The sequence below is a fragment of the Schistocerca americana genome, chromosome 4 (assembly GCF_021461395.2).
Source record: "Schistocerca americana isolate TAMUIC-IGC-003095 chromosome 4, iqSchAmer2.1, whole genome shotgun sequence".
NCBI lineage: Eukaryota > Metazoa > Arthropoda > Insecta > Orthoptera > Acrididae > Schistocerca > Schistocerca americana.
The window spans coordinates 150,906,595-150,926,480 of NC_060122.1; the positions used below are offsets into that span (position 1 = coordinate 150,906,595).

Consider the following 19,886-nt stretch of genomic DNA (forward strand, 5'->3'; position numbering starts at 1 on the left):
GCTGTTTGGGAGGGAATGTTTGACATAGAAAGGATGGCAATCAGAATGCAAGTACTGTTGTTTGTTGATCAGTTTAATGTTGATGGAAGTGTGTAGCTGGCCTCTGGTGAGGAATATCAACATCAAGGAAAGTGACATGGGATTCAGAATAGGACCATTTGAAATGTAATTGGGAGAAGTTATTCGGAGATTCGAGGAACTTTAGCATGTCAGCCTCACCATGGGTGCCTCATGATAGGGCCAATCCATACCAAGTGGTCCAAGAAAAAAATAATTGGTTCCTTACCAGCTCAGAAAAATTTTATATTTGCTGGATGAATTCCCCAATTTTTAGTAGCCACAAAAATATTTTTTTAAAAAATTATTGTTTATTATTTTGAAATGGCAGCCATATTTGTTCCTAGCCGCATGCGTTTTTCGTATTTGCAAGCATCTACATTTTTTACAATTATTCAGTAGTGGATTGTCCTAAGCCTTTCAGACAATATGCATTTAGTTCAACACACTCTGGGCTACAAATTAACATCATTATCACTTAGCTGAATGTATTCTTTAATATATTTTCAGTAGTTCAAAGCTATCAGCCACAAATCAAAAAAACCCAATTTTTGAACAGTAGTTTTCCAAAGAAAGATTAATTTCTCAGCTTTAATCTTGTTTCTGCTATTACACTGTATAGTATAGTTACTTTTTATATAGTATCAATGGTGAGCAGCTTACACTTAAAAAAATACAATATTTTAAAAAAATGGATGTTAAAAAAATTTTCCATTTTATGGCCTGCAATATCTTTGTTGTGAGACCAGATAAAAATCTGAAAATTTCACAGTTAATAGACCTTTATGATATCAAACTTCAATATAAATTTCAACTTTGAGATTCAATTGGAAGTTATGGAAAAAAGATTACAAACATGAGTCAAAAATACCTTTTTTAACATCTGCGATATCTAGGCTTATGGAATAAAATATATCAGTTACAGTATATAATTTAATCATATGTATGATTACTTACTTTTTTTATTGAAAATAAGCCTACTAAGTACATTGTATTGTTATCTTGTTATTTGTTTTTAGTACATCGCTCATTGAACATTTGAAAAATTTGTTCACTCAGTTTGGGTGTTAGATTATGAGTTCGCCCAGTCACAGTTGTAAATTCCATGGGAGACAGCTTCCTTAGAGTGTGCCGAGAGTACCAAATTTCAGGCATTACTCTCACCACAGACAACGCAGTGTGTGACGGCATTCACTTAATGACTGAGAGCAAGGGCATTTGCATAGAGTTGTTGGTGTTAACAGACGAGCCACACTGTGTGCAATAACCACAGAAATTAGTGTGGGATGTACAACGAACTACCTGTTAGGACAGTGCAGCGAAATTTGGCTTTAATGTACTAATGCAGCAAACAACTGATATGACTACCTTTGCTAACAGCACGACATCATCTTCAGCACCTCTACTGGGCCAGTGACCATATTGGTTGGACCCTAGACAACTGGAAAACCATGGCTTGGTCTGATGAGTCTTGATTTCAGTTCATAAGAAGTGATTAAGGGATTCGAGTGTGGCACTGACCCCACAAAGCCAAGGACCGAAGTTGTCAACAAGGCACTGTGCAAGCTGGTGGTGGCTCCTTAATGATGTGGGCTATGTTTACATGGAATGGACTGGATCCTCTGGTCCAATTGAAACAACCATTGACTGGAAATGGTTAAGTTTGGCAACTTGTAGACCATTTGCAGCCATAAATGGCCTTCATGTTCCCAAGCCATGGTGGATTTTTTATGGATGACATTGCGACATGTCATCGGGCCACAGTTGTCTGCAATTGGTTTGAAGAACATTCTGGACAATACGAGCGAATGATTTGGCCACCCAGGTCGCCCAATATGAATCCCATCGAACATTTATGGGATGTTAGTGAAGTCAGTTCATGCACAAAATCTTGTCCATCCAACACTTTCGCGATTATGCTTGGCTGTAGAGGCAGCATGGCTCAGTATTTCTGCAGGAGATTTCCGAAAACTTGTTGAGTCCATGCCATATTAAGTTGCTGCACTGTTCTGGGCAAAAGGAGGTCGAACAGTCTATATTAATGTATCCCATGTCTTTTGTCACCTCAATGTAATGCTCAGAATTTCTCTGTGTGCATATAGATAGGAACGCTATTTCAATTACTATGTACCAACATATTCTTAAATGCTTGAATACAGAAACTTTTTCCCTTTGATGATTTCTGTTCTTGGTAGTAAAACTATCAGAAGCTTACTTTTTCGTATTTCCATTTATTAATGTCATATGGAGTAATTTCTGTGCGTCACTTAGATTCAAACTATTTGTGGCACAAATGTGAACAAATATATGATGGGCAGTGTTAAAGTTTTAATCATTACCTCAAAAAAGCTGAGACCACAAAACTTGGTGATGGTAGTGGTAGTGGTAGTGGTATTGGTAGTGTGCTTCCTCTACAAAGTCACCCTTCAGTGCAACACATTTTTTCCCAGTGATCGACAACTTGGCGGAAATGTATAAGTCTGCGTTTTGGTTTTTCAGGAAATATTATGCAGCACAAACCACCTAGTCACCATTCTGAAAATGATTACCATGCCTTGGTTTCTTCATCTGAGGAAAGAGGAAAAAGTCACTTGTGCCATGTCAGGAGAACACAAAAACCACCTTGTCACCATTCTGAAAATGATTACCATGCCTTGGTTTCTTCATCTGAGGAAAGAGGAAAAAGTCACTTGTGCCATGTCAGGAGAACATGGCAAATGGGTCAAAATTTGATAAACCAACGAAGCAACATGTGTCCTGGGCAGAATGAGTTGTGACATCATCACAGAGCTAAAGCATCACCTTGGACAGCGTCCTGTGATAATTCGTGTTGTCAGCCTTTGGAACTTAATCGGGAGATTTCGATAGTACGCTCCTGTCACAGTTTGCTTCTTATGAGCATACTCTGTTAGCACCAACACTCAACATTACCTTGCCAAATGCTGGTTGGGTCTTAGCATTTTTTGGCGGTGATGAAGCTCTGTTTCCACTGCATACTTTGCTCCTTTGTCTCGGGGTCATAGTGATACACTTGTCACTCATCTGTGATAATTAGATGGCTAAAAAAAGTCATCTAGATTGGCCTGATATAGTTGTCTTGATTTGTTTGGCATTTTGAATATGTGTGTGAGCAGCCAAAAAACTCAGCAGATTGTGACCTTTGTCAGCTTCAAAATGTGATACATTATGTTTAAAACTGATCTGTGATCAATTTTCACTTTTTCCACTATTGTCAGGATTGTGATACACTACTCTTTGAACCAGAGATGGTCAGCCACTTTGTTCTTCTTCATTTAGACTAATTTGATCTCACTGGAAACATTTGTGCCACATACCAACTCAGTGTGGGTTTTTCCCCTTCAAATGCGGGAAACAAATTACATGAGAATACTCCATTTTGTTAATCTGATGTATCGTTTTGTTTTGGCTTACCCAGTGGCATGTTATGGTACTGTGGCACAGGAGTTTCAATGTGTACCAAGACTGCAGACGTATACATGTAAACAAAGAAATAATATATGAACTTGCAGCATGCTGCAGGTCTAAAATTGGCCCACAACTTGTCTTATAATTGAAATTGAAATAAATTGTTATAGCTCTGTCATAAGTTACATTGAGAAGTATCTATTTTTTATTTCGTGATGATGACTAGTTCTGGATAACTGTGTACATTTTCAAACCATTAATACTGTAAGTGTGACAAATACAGAAACTGTGCCTGCAGTAATCAAAGCATTATATGGCCTACTTATCAGCAGCAGCCAGAGACTGTGATTATGTGTGTGTGAATTGTGTTTGCTTGAGTGTGTGTGTGTATAGACTGTGATAATGTGTGTGTAAATTGTGTTTGCTTGAGTGTATGTGTGTATGTTGTCTAATTTCGACGAAGGCCATGTAGGGCGAGAGCTTACTTTCTGACAGTCTTTTTGTTGTGCCTATATTCGACCCACCATGTCCGCTATTGGGTTAGTAGAAACTATCTTTATCATAATATTGTTATAAATACTACCAAAGATAGTTGTAAGTGCAAAACATGCTGATCTGACCTTCTGTATTAGTATGTGTTGACTCCATTTTATCTTGGCGATTAAGAAGCTGCTTTAGTTGTACTTAATGTTTTTAGTATCAGACCACAACCAGTTTAGAAGCCTAAACAAATTACATCATGGTAACCCTCTGGTAACATGAAGATACATAAAAAAACTGTAGAAAGACCTGATGAGTGGCTAGTCTAAAGAGCAGAGGGGGAGCTTGCAGCGATGTGGCGCAATAGCCCCAAGAACCTGGACAATGTGTGTCATGCAAGTGACTTATTAACCAAAAAGGAGATATAAATGAAATAAACACATACCGCAGCTCCAGTCAATGCTCATTCCCAGAATACGGGATGCATCCGTGTACTCTGAAATACTGACACGCGAACATAAACAGCCAGGCCATGGAGAGCTTGAGCATGTGTAGATGATACATGGTCACAACCAAAGAATTAGTCATATTTTGGGGAATGTATGAATAATAAGATAAGGACAAGGAATGTTTGGGTGTCTGAATACAATATCTTAAAACTTGTATGGAAAATATAACAGTGTCAGTTAATCTGTATTAAAATATATCACTTATAATGCCCATACAGTAGTGGTAGCCTAAGAGGAAAAACATGAACTAACGGAGTTTAATGACTTAAATGAAGATCACTAAATACATGCATTATGGCAAGGGGATGAGATCCAGTTGAAAGTAATAAACCTTAAAAATTATTTTAAATTATAAAGCTGTTTTCAAAACTTAAGCTTCTCATAAGTCATAAAAATCTATCAACTTCATGCTATATAATTTTGACAATTTTTAAAATATACTTGAAAGCATAGTGAGCAAAAATCAGGAGAGGCAAGGAGGCGGAAGAGAGGGGGTTGGGGGAGGAGGCAGAGGAAATGGGAAAGGCCAAGGAGAGAGGGGGGGGGGGGGAGAAAAGAGCTATACATCAACTAACCTTTACTGAGGCAGTCAAAATTTGCTAAGATGCTATGGTACTTTAATTCCATTTGTCCATTTCGAGTTTGATAGGGAAGGCACTTGATTTTTAACTTTTTATCCAGCTGTACATCCAAGTAATTTTACACATGACCTCAGATATCTATTTCAGGTGCCAGTAAGTCATTTTTGTTTGTTTGACACTGCGTAAATAGAAAGATACACTTTTTGTACCATAGTGCAATAGTGAGGATATCCTTAAGAATGTAGAACATGCCATACAAACAATACTTAATATTTATGATATGAATATAATAGAGGGAAACATTCCACGTGGGAAGAATATATCTAAAAACAAAGATGATGAGACTTACCAAACAAAAGCGCTGGCAGGTCGATAGACACACAAACATACACACAAAATTCAAGCTTTCGCAACAAACAGTTGCTTCATCAGGAAGCCCACATCCTTTCGTCTTTCCCTCTCCTTCCCTCTTTCCTGATGAAGCAACTGTTTGTTGCGAAAGCTTGAATTTTGTGTGTATGTTTGTGTTTGTTTGTGTGTCTATCGACCTGCCAGCGCTTTTGTTTGGTAAGTCTCATCATCTTTGTTTTTAGATATACTTAATATTTATTTAGAAGAGAAGAGATATGCGCCTGTTCCTTTCACATACCATAACTGAAACAGTCCTCAAGGATATGAAATGAGTAAAAAACCTGTCACATATTTACATTTAAAAATTAAGACCAAACTTGTACAAAATGTAAATATATGTGCACTGAAGTGTGAAGCTAGTACTTAGGCTTTTGTGATCATACACCATCGACAGAAATTAAGTTTACTACACTTACCTACACAGATAGCATTGTGTTTCTTTGAAGTCTTTTGACAAAGAATTTGCCAGAAATCATTTATTAATCCTCATTAACCCTCAAGGTCTTTATAAAACTGTGCTCAATGTACTAATTAGTGCAATGTTTGTATCTTCTGTGAACAAAACAATCTTCGAATTTTGTAATGTTACTGATAAATAGTCATTAATATACACGAGATAAGGTAATAACTCTAAAATGTAAGGTTGTGGGACACTAAACAAACAATTACTCCTCATTTACATGAAGACCATACTTTCCTGTTGACTCTCATTTCTTCCTTGTGGAGAGATATATTTGTGAATAGCAAATATTGTGTTATATATTTTATGTACAGTGTCAACCCTTTAATTATTTGTGTTGTCTCTGAACTTAAAACAAATGAATAATGTAGAGATGTTCTTAACAGTTTACAATTACACAATATAATGAACAGTCATATGTTGTGTTGAATAAATTGTATTTTCACATGAAATTTAGTGACCAAAGTTTCCGAATCGTGGTCTTATGATTGAATCTTGTGCCAAAAAAATTCAGTTGTGCACTGTAAAATGATAAGTCATTTTATGTAAGTTTTTGCATTAACCACACCTTATAGAACTACCCATGAACAGCTGCATTCTGTAATCAGCTGTCATGACAAACATATAAGATTCTGCAAACTCTGAATCACAAATGACAAACATGATCCTTAGTATGATAGTGATGAAACCCCTGCCATTCTGGTTGGGCATTCCAGTATTTTGTTTTGCTCAAAGTGAGATACAATAATTTGTATTGCCCCACATCACCTCGACAAAACTAAATATACTCATGTGGTGACTGCATTTAATGAATAAATGGCTGTGGAAATACAAGAGAGTCTGGCTTCACGATCAGACACTGAAAAAATACACCTCTACTATGCATGCACTTGTAAAATGCTTGTCTCACTCAGGATCCAAGTGACTTGAAACATTGCTCCACACCGAAGAACTCGATGATTGCCCCTGATTACTTTGTCATCTTTGCATGTGCACTGGCGATACAGTTAAGGATGATATATATATATATATATATGTGGAATATATGTCTTTTGTGGTTTTTCATTAGTTGCGTAGTAGCCTTTATTTGTACATGAGAGAGGAAACTGCATGGGGGCGGGAATCTACTGTAATAAACATTTGCACTTGTGACACTGATATGTTGCAGTATAGTGCTGTGTTTGAATGTGTAGCGACATGGTTCGCCCAACTAGAAAGCTAATTTGTCTTCCCCACATAGCTTGGACAAAATTGAATATAGTTGCCTGGTGTCTGCGCGTAGTAAAAATATGGCTCTGCAAGTATAAGGCATAAAAGTTTCACCACCAAGTATTCAAAAGTGCAACCCTATTAAGCATGCACTTGGTAATATGCTTGTCCCAGTCAGAAGTCAAGTGACTTGAGAGAAAGACTCTAAACTGAAGAATTTGATGACCTTACACCATCTCAAATAATTCTGCATCTTCACATGCTGGAAGGCAGTGCAATTAATGACAATATTCTGTTGAATATATGGCTGTCATACTTTCTTGCAGATGCAGTTTGCTGTGGTGAGCACAACGCTCTTGTTCAAACTGCTGACTGAATAGTTGAAATGTATCCATCCATGGGAAATGTGTCCATGTTACCAGTACGGAGAATCCTCTGGAAGCCTGCAGACACGAGTAACAGAACCACCTTTCCATAACCTAATTGTGGCTCTACAGGTGCAGTGCTCTAACTGTGCCTTGCAATGGCAGTGCTCTTTCAGCAGATTTGCCCACCCTGGAGAATATCCGCTGGTATCACGGAGAATTCTGAGCTGCATCCTAGTAGTTTTGGCCACCCTGATACAAGGAAAATCCTTCTTAAATCATTAGTGACAATGGCTGATTTGAAACCGGACAGCTGTTAACTGTTTGTAACAAAGCACTCTTCCAAGCTACAATTCCTCACTGATACGAATGCTGGTTCCTCAGTTTATCTTTCTTCTCATCTTCCAAGGATGGCAGTAATCTGCACACTGCAAATAAATGTTACGTCATGACTTACGACCATATCACCTTGCATCTCGACTTCAGTCTTTGAGGGGAATTCATATAATGATTCATTGTCACTGTCGTATTGTGCTTGGTTGTTGGACAGATTTCGTATTGTTTTAGGCCTTCTTAACTCTGCAATGTATGTCTAGTCATCCTGCACCATGTCAGCCATATGTTTGCCAGTGATTCACCACATAACGATCGGCTTTGCCAATTACCTGAAGTCACCAATCAGTCACCTACTCCAGCACCAATAAAATACTCCATGTACATCACATTGCCACCATGCGAGGACATCAGTCCATGCTTAACCCTGTCATCCGCTGCCAGAAAAACTCCGGATCACAAAATACAATTTCTCTTTCATGCTAGCGCAAGAAACCTATCACTGTACAGAAAGCACCTGGATCTCACCACTCAATATAGTCCCCAAGAACAACAATCAATGCTAAGTTTTATCAGCTTAACGCTAGAACAATATCTGATTGATCTTCTCTGTGCTTTTCAACACACACCTATTGCACCAGAAGATACATCCAGATCAGCTGTTTACACCCCATTCGGGCTCTATAGATTTCTGCTGATGCCACTTGGACTGTGCAGAACCATCCAATCTTTCCAGTTCTTCATGGATCAAATAACTCTGTTACATTTATATTGATGACCTGCTTGTAATGTCGTACAGCAGAGCAGAGCATGTAGCCCACCTACAGCAACTGTTCACTAGACTATGAGAACACATCTTTCTGAGTAACCCGTCGAAATGTACCTTTGGAGTAATGGATGTAAAATTCTTAGGGTATATTATCAATACACAAGAAATTCTGCTAACCAAAGACAGAGTGAAAGCTACACTGCTCTGCAAATCTTAAGGACCAGCTAGATGAAGTAACATAACATATTAATTACTTAATGGAAATGAATGAAAGAATAACAGCAGCAGCAAATGCAAGGATTGTATCTGCTCCCACCATCTTCATTTTGCTGATTTGACTGTTGTCGTGGCTTACTTTTTTTAAGGCCAGGTCGAATAGTATTGCTGCCAATGGATCTCCTTGTCTCAGTCCATTTCGAATACTGAATGGTGGTGATGGTTGCTGAATCTTACTTGACAAGGTGATTGAGAGTAGGAAGCTGCAGTTAGTTGGATGTACTTCAGTGGGATGTGAAATTTCTCTAATGGTTTCCATAACATGGAGGCAGTCAGTGCTGTCATATGCTTCTCAGAAATCAATGAAGATAATATGTAATTCCCAGTTGAACTCATAAAATTTTTTCTCTATCAGCTGCCTCAAGATAAAAATATGGTCAAGAGTGGACTGCCCATTAACAAAGCCACATTGATAGCGGCCTACAATTCCTTCAGCCATTGGTTTCAAGTGGTTTAGCAGCAGTGTTATAAAGACTTTGTAACCAGTTTCAAGTAATGAAATCCCTTGGTAGTTGGACACTTATGTAGCATCACCCTTCTTGAAGATGGGACATATAATTGCTCCCTTCCATTCTTCACGAATTGTTTTCGCTGTCCAAATGTAGATATTAACAGCTTCAAATCCTCCATCAGTGTTTCACTTCCCAAGTGGGGCCTCTTGGCTGTGGTAGCGCTACCTCCTGGAGCCTTGTTGTTCTTGAGGATCTTAAACATGAGACTCATTTCTTCCTTTGATGGTTCAGGAACTTCTACTCTATCAAATTGGGCCTGCATGTGTGTTGTCAGTGCTGTTGGAATGCCATGATCCAGTAGCTTCTCAAAAGGTTTTTTAAATAGATGTGCCTGCTCTAATAATGGTACCACTTCACCACTCTCAATCATTAGAACCAGTGTATTTGTTGGTAGACAGCTCTCACAAATTTGAGGCCCAAAAAAAGGAGTGTGATGGCTTTGATTCTTTGACCCCTATCAACAGACTTTTGTAGTGTCCCCATTTCTTCTTCCTTATGAGCTGATCTGTATTACATCTCACTTTATAATAAGTGATCTTTGCATCTCCCAAAAATTGTTTCAGTCATTTTTGCCTCTTCCATAATTTGGTACAGATTCCCAACATTCTTCATAGAACCAAATTTTCACTTGTACATTTTGGATGACAAACAATTTCATCATTTGCACTCACTAATGCTGCATTCCATAATGCCAACCATGCATCTTCCACATTGTTAGTAAAGGCTGTTAGTGGCACCAAAGTTAGTGTCCAGTCCATAACAAATGAGACAGAAGCTGAAATTGAGGGTAGCAAAGCAAAAGCTGAAATGCATAACTCTGTTTTCAAATGTTCCTTTATAAAGGAAAACAGGAGAATTGCCCTGATTTAATCCTCATACCACTGAAAAGATGAGTGAAATCATCTTTAGTGTCATTGGCATTGAGAAACAGCTGAAATCATTAAAACTGAACAAAGCCCCCGGGGCTGTTGGAATCCCTGTCAGATTCTATGTTGAATTTGTGGGTGAGTTAGCCCCTCTTCTAACTATGATCCATCATAGGTCCCATGAACAGAAAACCGTGCTCAGTAGTTAGAACAAAGTACAGGTAATACACATCTACAAGAAGAATAGTAGAAGCTCCCGGGATTGGAATGACTCCTTACCCTCTCCCTTAAAACCCACATCCTTTCGTCTTTCCCTCTCCTTCCCTCTTTCCTGATGAAGCAACTGTTTGTTGCGAAAGCTTGATTTTTGTGTGTATGTTTGTGTTTGTTTGTGTGTCTATCGACCTGCCAGCGCTTTTGTTTGGTAAGTCTCATCATCTTTGTTTTTAGATATACTTAATATTTATTTAGAAGAGAAGAGATATGCGCCTGTTCCTTTCACATACCATAACTGAAACGGTCCTCAAGGATATGAAATGAGTAAAAAACCTGTCACATATTTTCATTTAAAAATTAAGACCAAACTTGTACAAAATGTAAATATATGTGCACTGAAGTGTGAAGCTAGTACTTAGGCTTTTGTGATCATACACCATCGACAGAAATTAAGTTTACTACACTTACCTACACAGATAGCATTGTGTTTCTTTGAAGTCTTTTGACAAAGAATTTGCCAGAAATCTTTTATTAATCCTCATTAACCCTCAAGGTCTTTATAAAACTGTGCTCAATGTACTAATTAGTGCAATGTTTGTATCTTCTGTGAACAAAACAATCTTCGAATTTTGTAATGTTACTGATAAAAGGTCATTAATATACACGAGATAAGGTAATAACTCTAAGATGTAAGGTTGTGGGACACCAAACAAACAATTACTCCTCATTTACATGAAGACCATACTTTCCTGTTGACTCTCATTTCTTCCTTGTGGAGAGATATATTTGTGAATAGCAAATATTGTGTTATATATTTTATGTACAGTGTCAACCCTTTAATTATTTGTGTTGTCTCTGAACTTAAAACAAATGAATAATGTAGAGATGTTCTTAACAGTTTACAATTACACAATATAATGAACAGTCATATGTTGTGTTGAATAAATTGTATTTTCACATGAAATTTAGTGACCAAAGTTTCCGAATCGTGGTCTTATGATTGAATCTTGTGCCAAAAAAATTCAGTTGTGCACTGTAAAATGATAAGTCATTTTATGTAAGTTTTTGCATTAACCACACCTTATAGAACTACCCATGAACAGCTGCATTCTGTAATCAGCTGTCATGACGAACATATAAAATTCTGCAAACTCTGAATCACAAATGACAAACATGATCCTTAGTATGATAGTGATGAAACCCCTGCCATTCTGGTTGGGCATTCCAGTATTTTGTTTTGCTCAAAGTGAGATACAATAATTTGTATTGCCCCACATCACCTCGACAAAACTAAATATACTCATGTGGTGACTGCATTTAATGAATAAATGGCTGTGGAAATACAAGAGAGTCTGGCTTCACAATCAGACACTGAAAAAATACACCTCTACTATGCATGCACTTGTAAAATGCTTGTCTCATTCAGGATCCAAGTGACTTGAAACATTGCTCCACACCGAAGAACTCGATGATTGCCCCTGATTACTTTGTCATCTTTGCATGTGCACTGGCGATACAGTTAAGGATGATATATATATATATATATGTGGAATATATGTCTTTTGTGGTTTTTCATTAGTTGCGTAGTAGCCTTTATTTGTACATGAGAGAGGAAACTGCATGGGGGCGGGAATCTACTGTAATAAACATTTGCACTTGTGACACTGATATGTTGCAGTATAGTGCTGTGTTTGAATGTGTAGCGACATGGTTCGCCCAACTAGAAAGCTAATTTGTCTTCCCCACATAGCTTGGACAAAATTGAATATAGTTGCCTGGTGTCTGCGCGTAGTAAAAATATGGCTCTGCAAGTATAAGGCATAAAAGTTTCACCACCAAGTATTCAAAAGTGCAACCCTATTAAGCATGCACTTGGTAATATGCTTGTCCCAGTCAGAAGTCAAGTGACTTGAGAGAAAGACTCTAAACTGAAGAATTTGATGACCTTACACCATCTCAAATAATTCTGCATCTTCACATGCTGGAAGGCAGTGCAATTAATGACAATATTCTGTTGAATATATGGCTGTCATACTTTCTTGCAGATGCAGTTTGCTGTGGTGAGCACAACGCTCTTGTTCAAACTGCTGACTGAATAGTTGAAATGTATCCATCCATGGGAAATGTGTCCATGTTACCAGTACGGAGAATCCTCTGGAAGCCTGCAGACACGAGTAACAGAACTACCTTTCCATAACCTAATTGTGGTTCTACAGGTGCAGTGCTCTAACTGTGCCTTGCAATGGCAGTGCTCTTTCAGCAGATTTGCCCACCCTGGAGAATATCCGCTGGTATCACGGAGAATTCTGAGCTGCATCCTAGTAGTTTTGGCCACCCTGATACAAGGAAAATCCTTCTTAAATCATTAGTGACAATGGCTGATTTGAAACCGGACAGCTGTTAACTGTTTGTAACAAAGCACTCTTCCAAGCTACAATTCCTCACTGATACGAATGCTGGTTCCTCAGTTTATCTTTCTTCTCATCTTCCAAGGATGGCAGTAATTTGTACACTGCAAATAAATGTTACGTCATGACCTATGACCATATCACCTTGCATCTCGACTTCAGTCTTTGAGGGGAATTCATATAATGATTCATTGTCACTGTCGTATTGTGCTTGGTTGTTGGACAGATTTCGTATTGTTTTAGGCCTGCTTAACTCAGCAATGTATGTCTAGTCATCCTGCACCATGTCAGCCATATGTTTGCCAGTGATTCACCACATAACAATCGGCTTTGCCAATTACCTGAAGTCACCAATCAGTCACCTACTCCAGCACCAATAAAATACTCCATGTACATCACATTGCCACCATGCGAGGACATCAGTCCATGCTTAACCCTGTCATCCGCTGCCAGAAAAACTCCGGATCACAAAATACAATTTCTCTTTCATGCTAGCACAAGAAACCTGTCACTGTACAGATAGCACCTGGATCTCACCACTCAATATAGTCCCTAAGAACAACAATCAATGCTAAGTTTCATCAGCTTAACGCTAGAACAATATCTGATTGATCTTCTCTGTGCTTTTCAACACACACCTATTGCACCAGAAGATACATCCAGATCAGCTGTTTACACCCCATTCGGGCTCTATAGATTTCTGCTGATGCCACTTGGACTGTGCAGAACCATCCAATCTTTCCAGTTCTTCATGGATCAAATAACTCTGTTACATTTATATTGATGACCTGCTTGTAATGTCGTACAGCAGAGCAGAGCATGTAGCCCACCTACAGCAACTGTTCACTAGACTATGAGAACACATCTTTCTGAGTAACCCGTCGAAATGTACCTTTGGAGTAATGGATGTAAAATTCTTAGGGTATATTATCAATACACAAGAAATTCTGCTAACCAAAGACAGAGTGAAAGCTACACTGCTCTGCAAATCTTAAGGACCAGCTAGATGAAGTAACATAACATATTAATTACTTAATGGAAATGAATGAAAGAATAACAGCAGCAGCAAATGCAAGGATTGTATCTGCTCCCACCATCTTCATTTTGCTGATTTGACTGTTGTCGTGGCTTACTTTTTTTAAGGCCAGGTCGAATAGTATTGCTGCCAATGGATCTCCTTGTCTCAGTCCATTTCGAATACTGAATGGTGGTGATGGTTGCTGAATCTTACTTGACAAGGTGATTGAGAGTAGGAAGCTGCAGTTAGTTGGATGTACTTCAGTGGGATGTGAAATTTCTCTAATGGTTTCCATAACATGGAGGCAGTCAGTGCTGTCATATGCTTCTCAGAAATCAATGAAGATAATATGTAATTCCCAGTTGAACTCATAAAATTTTTTCTCTATCAGCTGCCTCAAGATAAAAATATGGTCAAGAGTGGACTGCCCATTAACAAAGCCACATTGATAGCGGCCTACAATTCCTTCAGCCATTGGTTTCAAGTGGTTTAGCAGCAGTGTTATAAAGACTTTGTAACCAGTTTCAAGTAATGAAATCCCTTGGTAGTTGGACACTTATGTAGCATCACCCTTCTTGAAGATGGGACATATAATTGCTCCCTTCCATTCTTCACGAATTGTTTTCGCTGTCCAAATGTAGATATTAACAGCTTCAAATCCTCCATCAGTGTTTCACTTCCCAAGTGGGGCCTCTTGGCTGTGGTAGCGCTACCTCCTGGAGCCTTGTTGTTCTTGAGGATCTTAAACATGAGACTCATTTCTTCCTTTGATGGTTCAGGAACTTCTACTCTATCAAATTGGGCCTGCATGTGTGTTGTCAGTGCTGTTGGAATGCCATGATCCAGTAGCTTCTCAAAAGGTTTTTTAAATAGATGTGCCTGCTCTAATAATGGTACCACTTCACCACTCTCAATCATTAGAACCAGTGTATTTGTTGGTAGACAGCTCTCACAAATTTGAGGCCCAAAAAAAGGAGTGTGATGGCTTTGATTCTTTGACCCCTATCAACAGACTTTTGTAGTGTCCCCATTTCTTCTTCCTTATGAGCTGATCTGTATTACATCTCACTTTATAATAAGTGATCTTTGCATCTCCCAAAAATTGTTTCAGTCATTTTTGCCTCTTCCATAATTTGGTACAGATTCCCAACATTCTTCATAGAACCAAATTTTCACTTGTACATTTTGGATGACAAACAATTTCATCATTTGCACTCACTAATGCTGCATTCCATAATGCCAACCATGCATCTTCCACATTGTTAGTAAAGGCTGTTAGTGGCACCAAAGTTAGTGTCCAGTCCATAACAAATGAGACAGAAGCTGTAATTGAGGGTAGCAAAACAAAAGCTGAAATGCATAACTCTGTTTTCAAATGTTCCTTTATAAAGGAAAACAGGAGAATTGCCCTGATTTAATCCTCATATCACTGAAAAGATGAGTGAAATCATCTTTAGTGTCATTGGCATTGAGAAACAGCTGAAATCATTAAAACTGAACAAAGCCCCTGGGGCTGTTGGAATCCCTGTCAGATTCTATGTTGAATTTGTGGGTGAGTTAGCCCCTCTTCTAACTATGATCCATCATAGGTCCCATGAACAGAAAACCGTGCTCAGTAGTTAGAACAAAGTACAGGTAATACACATCTACAAGAAGAATAGTAGAAGTGATCCAAAATTGACATCAATTTGTTCTGGAATCTTAGAACGTATTCTGAGCTCAAACATAATGAGGTATCTTGAACAGAATGACCTACATGCAAATCAGCATGGATTCCGAAAACATTGGTCATGCAAATCCCAACTCACACCTTTCTTGCATGGCATACTAAAAGCTGTTGATCAAGGCAGTCAGGTAAATGCAGTTTTTCTTGATTCCCAAAAATCATTTGACTCAGTACTATACCTAAGTTTATTGCTGAAAGTTCGATTATGGCCACCAAGTGAAATTAGCTATTGGATTAAGGACGTTTTGGTAGGGAAGACACTGCATATTGTCCTGGAAGGAGAGTCATCGTCAGATATAGAAATAACTTTGGGTGTGCCCCAGGGAAGTGTGTTGGAACTGTTGCTGTTCATATTGTGTATTAATGACCTTGCAGGTAATTTTAATAGTAACCTCTGACTTTTTGCAGATGATGCAGATATCTGTAATGAAGTACTGTCTGAAAGAAGCTGTATAAATATTCAGATCTTAATACGATTTCAAAGTGGTGCTAAGATTGGCAGCTTGGTTTAAATGTTCAGAAACGTAAAATTGTGTGCATCACAAAACAAAAAGATATAGTCTCCTGTGTCTATAATATCAGTGAGACACAGTTGGAATCAACCAGCTCATACAAGTACTTGGGTGTAACACTTTGCAGTGATAATAAATGGAATGATCACATAGGCTTAGTTGTGGGTGAAGCTGCTAGTAGACGTCAGTTTACTGGCAGAATACTGGGGGAGTGCAATCAGTCTACAAAGAAGAATGCTTACAAATCACTCGTGTCACCCCTTCTAGAATATTGCTTAAGTGTATGGGACATGTACTAAAGAGGACTAACAGGGGATACTGAAAATATTCAGAGAAGGGTGGCACAAATGGCCATGGGTTTGTTAGACCCTTGGGAGAGTGTTACGGTGATGCTGAAGAAACTGAACTCATCGACTCTTAAGAATAGACCTAAACTTTCCCGAAAATCTGCTAAAAAATTTTTAGAACTGGTTTTAAATTATGAGTCTAGGAATATATTACCCCCCCCCTGCCCCCCCCCCCCCCATGTGTTGCTGTGCTAGGGATCTCAAGGACAAGATTAGAATAATTACAGCAGCCACAGAGACTTTCAAACAATCATGCTTCCTGCACTACATATGTGAATAGGATGAGAAGAAACCCCAATAATGGGCACAGTGGGATGTACCCTTTGCCATGTATTTCGCAGTGGTTTGCAGAGTATGGATGTAGTCGTATGTGTCAGGATCCTCTGAGGTTGTGAGTTGTTCTGCAGTCTTATCTTGACAGTGCTGTCTCATTTCAAATTCTACTCCAAGTGAAGATTTAATGTTTATATCTTTAAAAACGTGGTGGTTCCTATGAATGGAGCATCCCTCCTTTCTTCATATGTGCTCTGTACAAATTAAATGTTAACCTAAATCATTATTACACTCAACATATCGATACCAGTGCTCACATGATGTTGAGGGAGGCATATCATGTTAACTTGCTTTTCTGGCACTCGTTCATTGTTGCAAATAAGTAGTTTCATAATTTTAGTTCTCTAGTCTCCCCAACTTAAAGGATGGTGCAACTCTCAGAGATATTACCATTGGCATTTTACAACTTGTGATTGCGACTCTTCCTGTAAGTTTTCTGCTATTAGCTCAGCCAATTTTGATTTCCCTTCTCTGTTGGGTGAAGGCTATGCCTAGTATAATACAATCTACTGATAAACAACAGGAACCATACACTTTAATGAAGCTGATCATAACTCAAAACAGATACAAATCCAACACTGGTATGCCTTGACGCTGACTCTGTCTTCACAGGTCACACTCTATATTGTACTCAACACCTTTGTGTATTCTACTTCCCAGCTCACTCGCTATAACCACAGTGATTTTTAAATATTAGTCCTCTATCACCTGACTCAGACTAGCACTAGGCTAAAAAGAAATTGATGATTTGTTATTCTGATCTTAGCTCATTCTGCAAAAGTTGGCCTACTCCTCTAGCGTGAGACTTATCTATAACAAAACTTCCTTCCTTGTTACTGATTTCATTGTGTTCTTAGTGTTTAAAGCCATACTAAAAGTTTGTTGTCTTCTTTCTACATCAGCATCTGCTGGATGTTCATGACATGAGTTCACTAAAGTGCTAAGCTATCATCTGAGCTGTAGCTGGCATGATTTTGTTTTGACCGTTGATTAATATCCATCAGTCACATATTTGTATAGAGTGTAACCATGTATGGGAGTGAAACTTGGATGATTAACAGTTTAGACTAGAAGAGAATAAAAGCTTTTAAAATGTGGTGTTACAGAAGAATGCTGAAGATTAGATGAGTAGATCATGTAACTAATGATGAAGTGCTAAGTAGAACTGAGGAGAAATTTATAGCACAACCTGACCAGAAGAAGCGATCAGTTGGTAGGACACTTTCTGAGACGTCAAAGGATCCCAATTTAACATTGGAGGGAAGTGTAGGGAGTAAAACTTATAGGGAGACACCAAGAGATCGAGAAGGATTGCTTCACACAAATCTTTATCTTTGATGTTGTAATATAAAAAAATCCTAGTCCCACAAATTTGTTGATTAAGCATATTTAGTAGGATATAAGTCGCAGTAGTTATTTGGAGATGTGGAGGCTTGCACAGGATAGAGTAGCATGGAGAGCTGCATCAAACCAGTCTTCAGACTGATGAGCACGACGACAATATTCTCAGCAAACATATCATTTTTCAGCAGTCTGTTATTTTCACTAGAAGATCGTTATGTTTCAAGATAAAGATATGTGTAAAGCACTCCTCTGTAATGCTTTAGTATATAATGAAAAAATAAATTAGCATGTTTTTTTTTTCACTGCTTAGCATTACATTATTAGTAATAATGTAAAAAGAAATTTTCTGTTTTGACTATTGAATCTGATGTCGTGATACTGTATATTATTCTTGTTTTTATGCGGAAGATGTAGGAAATTTAAAATGTCACCTGGTATTTTGTGAGCAATAAGAATGTACTGTGATCGTGTATATCTGCAGTTTATCTGCAATGTTGTTGTTAACTCATTTTTACAGGTGTACGGGTTGTACTAAAACTTTCTACTGTGGACAGTGCTGTCGTGATTCATCTTGGCGAGAGTACCACAGATATGAATGCTCTGGTGGCCTAGAATTATTGCACTCTGTTGGCATTGCCCATTTAGCATTGCGTGTTGTGCTTAAGGCAGATCCTCTGTGTTCTGAAAACAGCAAATTTATAAAACATCCACCAGACAAATCACACTGTGTTGAATCATTCGGAAATAAAAATAATAATTATCCTGCTGTGTACAGCCTGCTACCTCATATTGAGAACATGGAAAATGATGACTTCTTTCAGTATGCTCTGGTATGTACTGGTATGATAATGCTTAAACTGTTATTTCTTTATTAAACCATTGCCATAAATGAAATGCAGTTTTTGGTGTGCATTACCCACAACATTTTCTATGTAGTGGTTCCAGTTTAAGTAGTTTGTAATCCCAAGGTTTTTAGATGAAATTTAAGAATTATTATAGTACATTTTATTGACTGAGTTAAAACAGGAGAGAACCACTGCTTACCCAGGCACTGAAAAAGAAGCAACTGAAATGAGACTGACAGACACTCACGTTTTAAATTTCATTGAACCTCAAACTTCTGAAACTGTTAAAAAGGAATTCTACATCTATACAATTAATCTGCAGTTCACAAATAAATGTTTGGCAGAGGGTTGTTAGAAACACTTTTAGACCATTTCACAACCTTTCCTGTAAAAAAATGAATATTTAAATCTTTCCATGCGTGCTCTGATTTCTCTCATTTTATTACAGTGGTATTTTCTCCCTATATTGGTGGTAGTCAACAAGCTATTTTGGCATTTGGAAGAGAAAATTGGTGTTAGAAATTTCATGGAAAGATGTTGCTGTAATGAAAAATGCCTTTGTTTTAATGATTCCACCCCCAACTCAGTTATCATATCCATGACACGGACTCCCCAATTTTGTGATAACACAAAATGACTGCTTTTCTTGGAACTTTTTCAACATTCTCCATCAATCCCACCTGCTAAAGATCCCATACTGTGCAACAGTACTTCAGAAAAGGATGAGTAAGTGTAGTGTTGGCCATTTATTTAGTCAATTTGTTGCATCTTCTAAGTGTTCTGCCAATGAAATGCAGTCTTTGGTTTGCATTACCCACAAGATTTTCTATGTAGTGGCTCTAGTTTAAGTAGTTTCTAATCCCTAGGTATTTAGATCAAATTG

General features: G+C 38.1%; 1 protein-coding gene across 1 annotated transcript in view; it reads left to right on the top strand.

Annotated features, from left to right (window-relative positions):
* The window catches only part of LOC124613317 (SET and MYND domain-containing protein 4-like), a 119,481-nt gene that overhangs the window by 60,757 nt on the left and 38,838 nt on the right, over nucleotides 1-19,886 (top strand). The window contains exon 6 of the mRNA XM_047142014.1: nucleotides 18,676-18,988. Coding sequence (XP_046997970.1) covers nucleotides 18,676-18,988 — 313 coding nt within the window. The remainder of the gene's footprint in view (nucleotides 1-18,675; nucleotides 18,989-19,886) is intronic.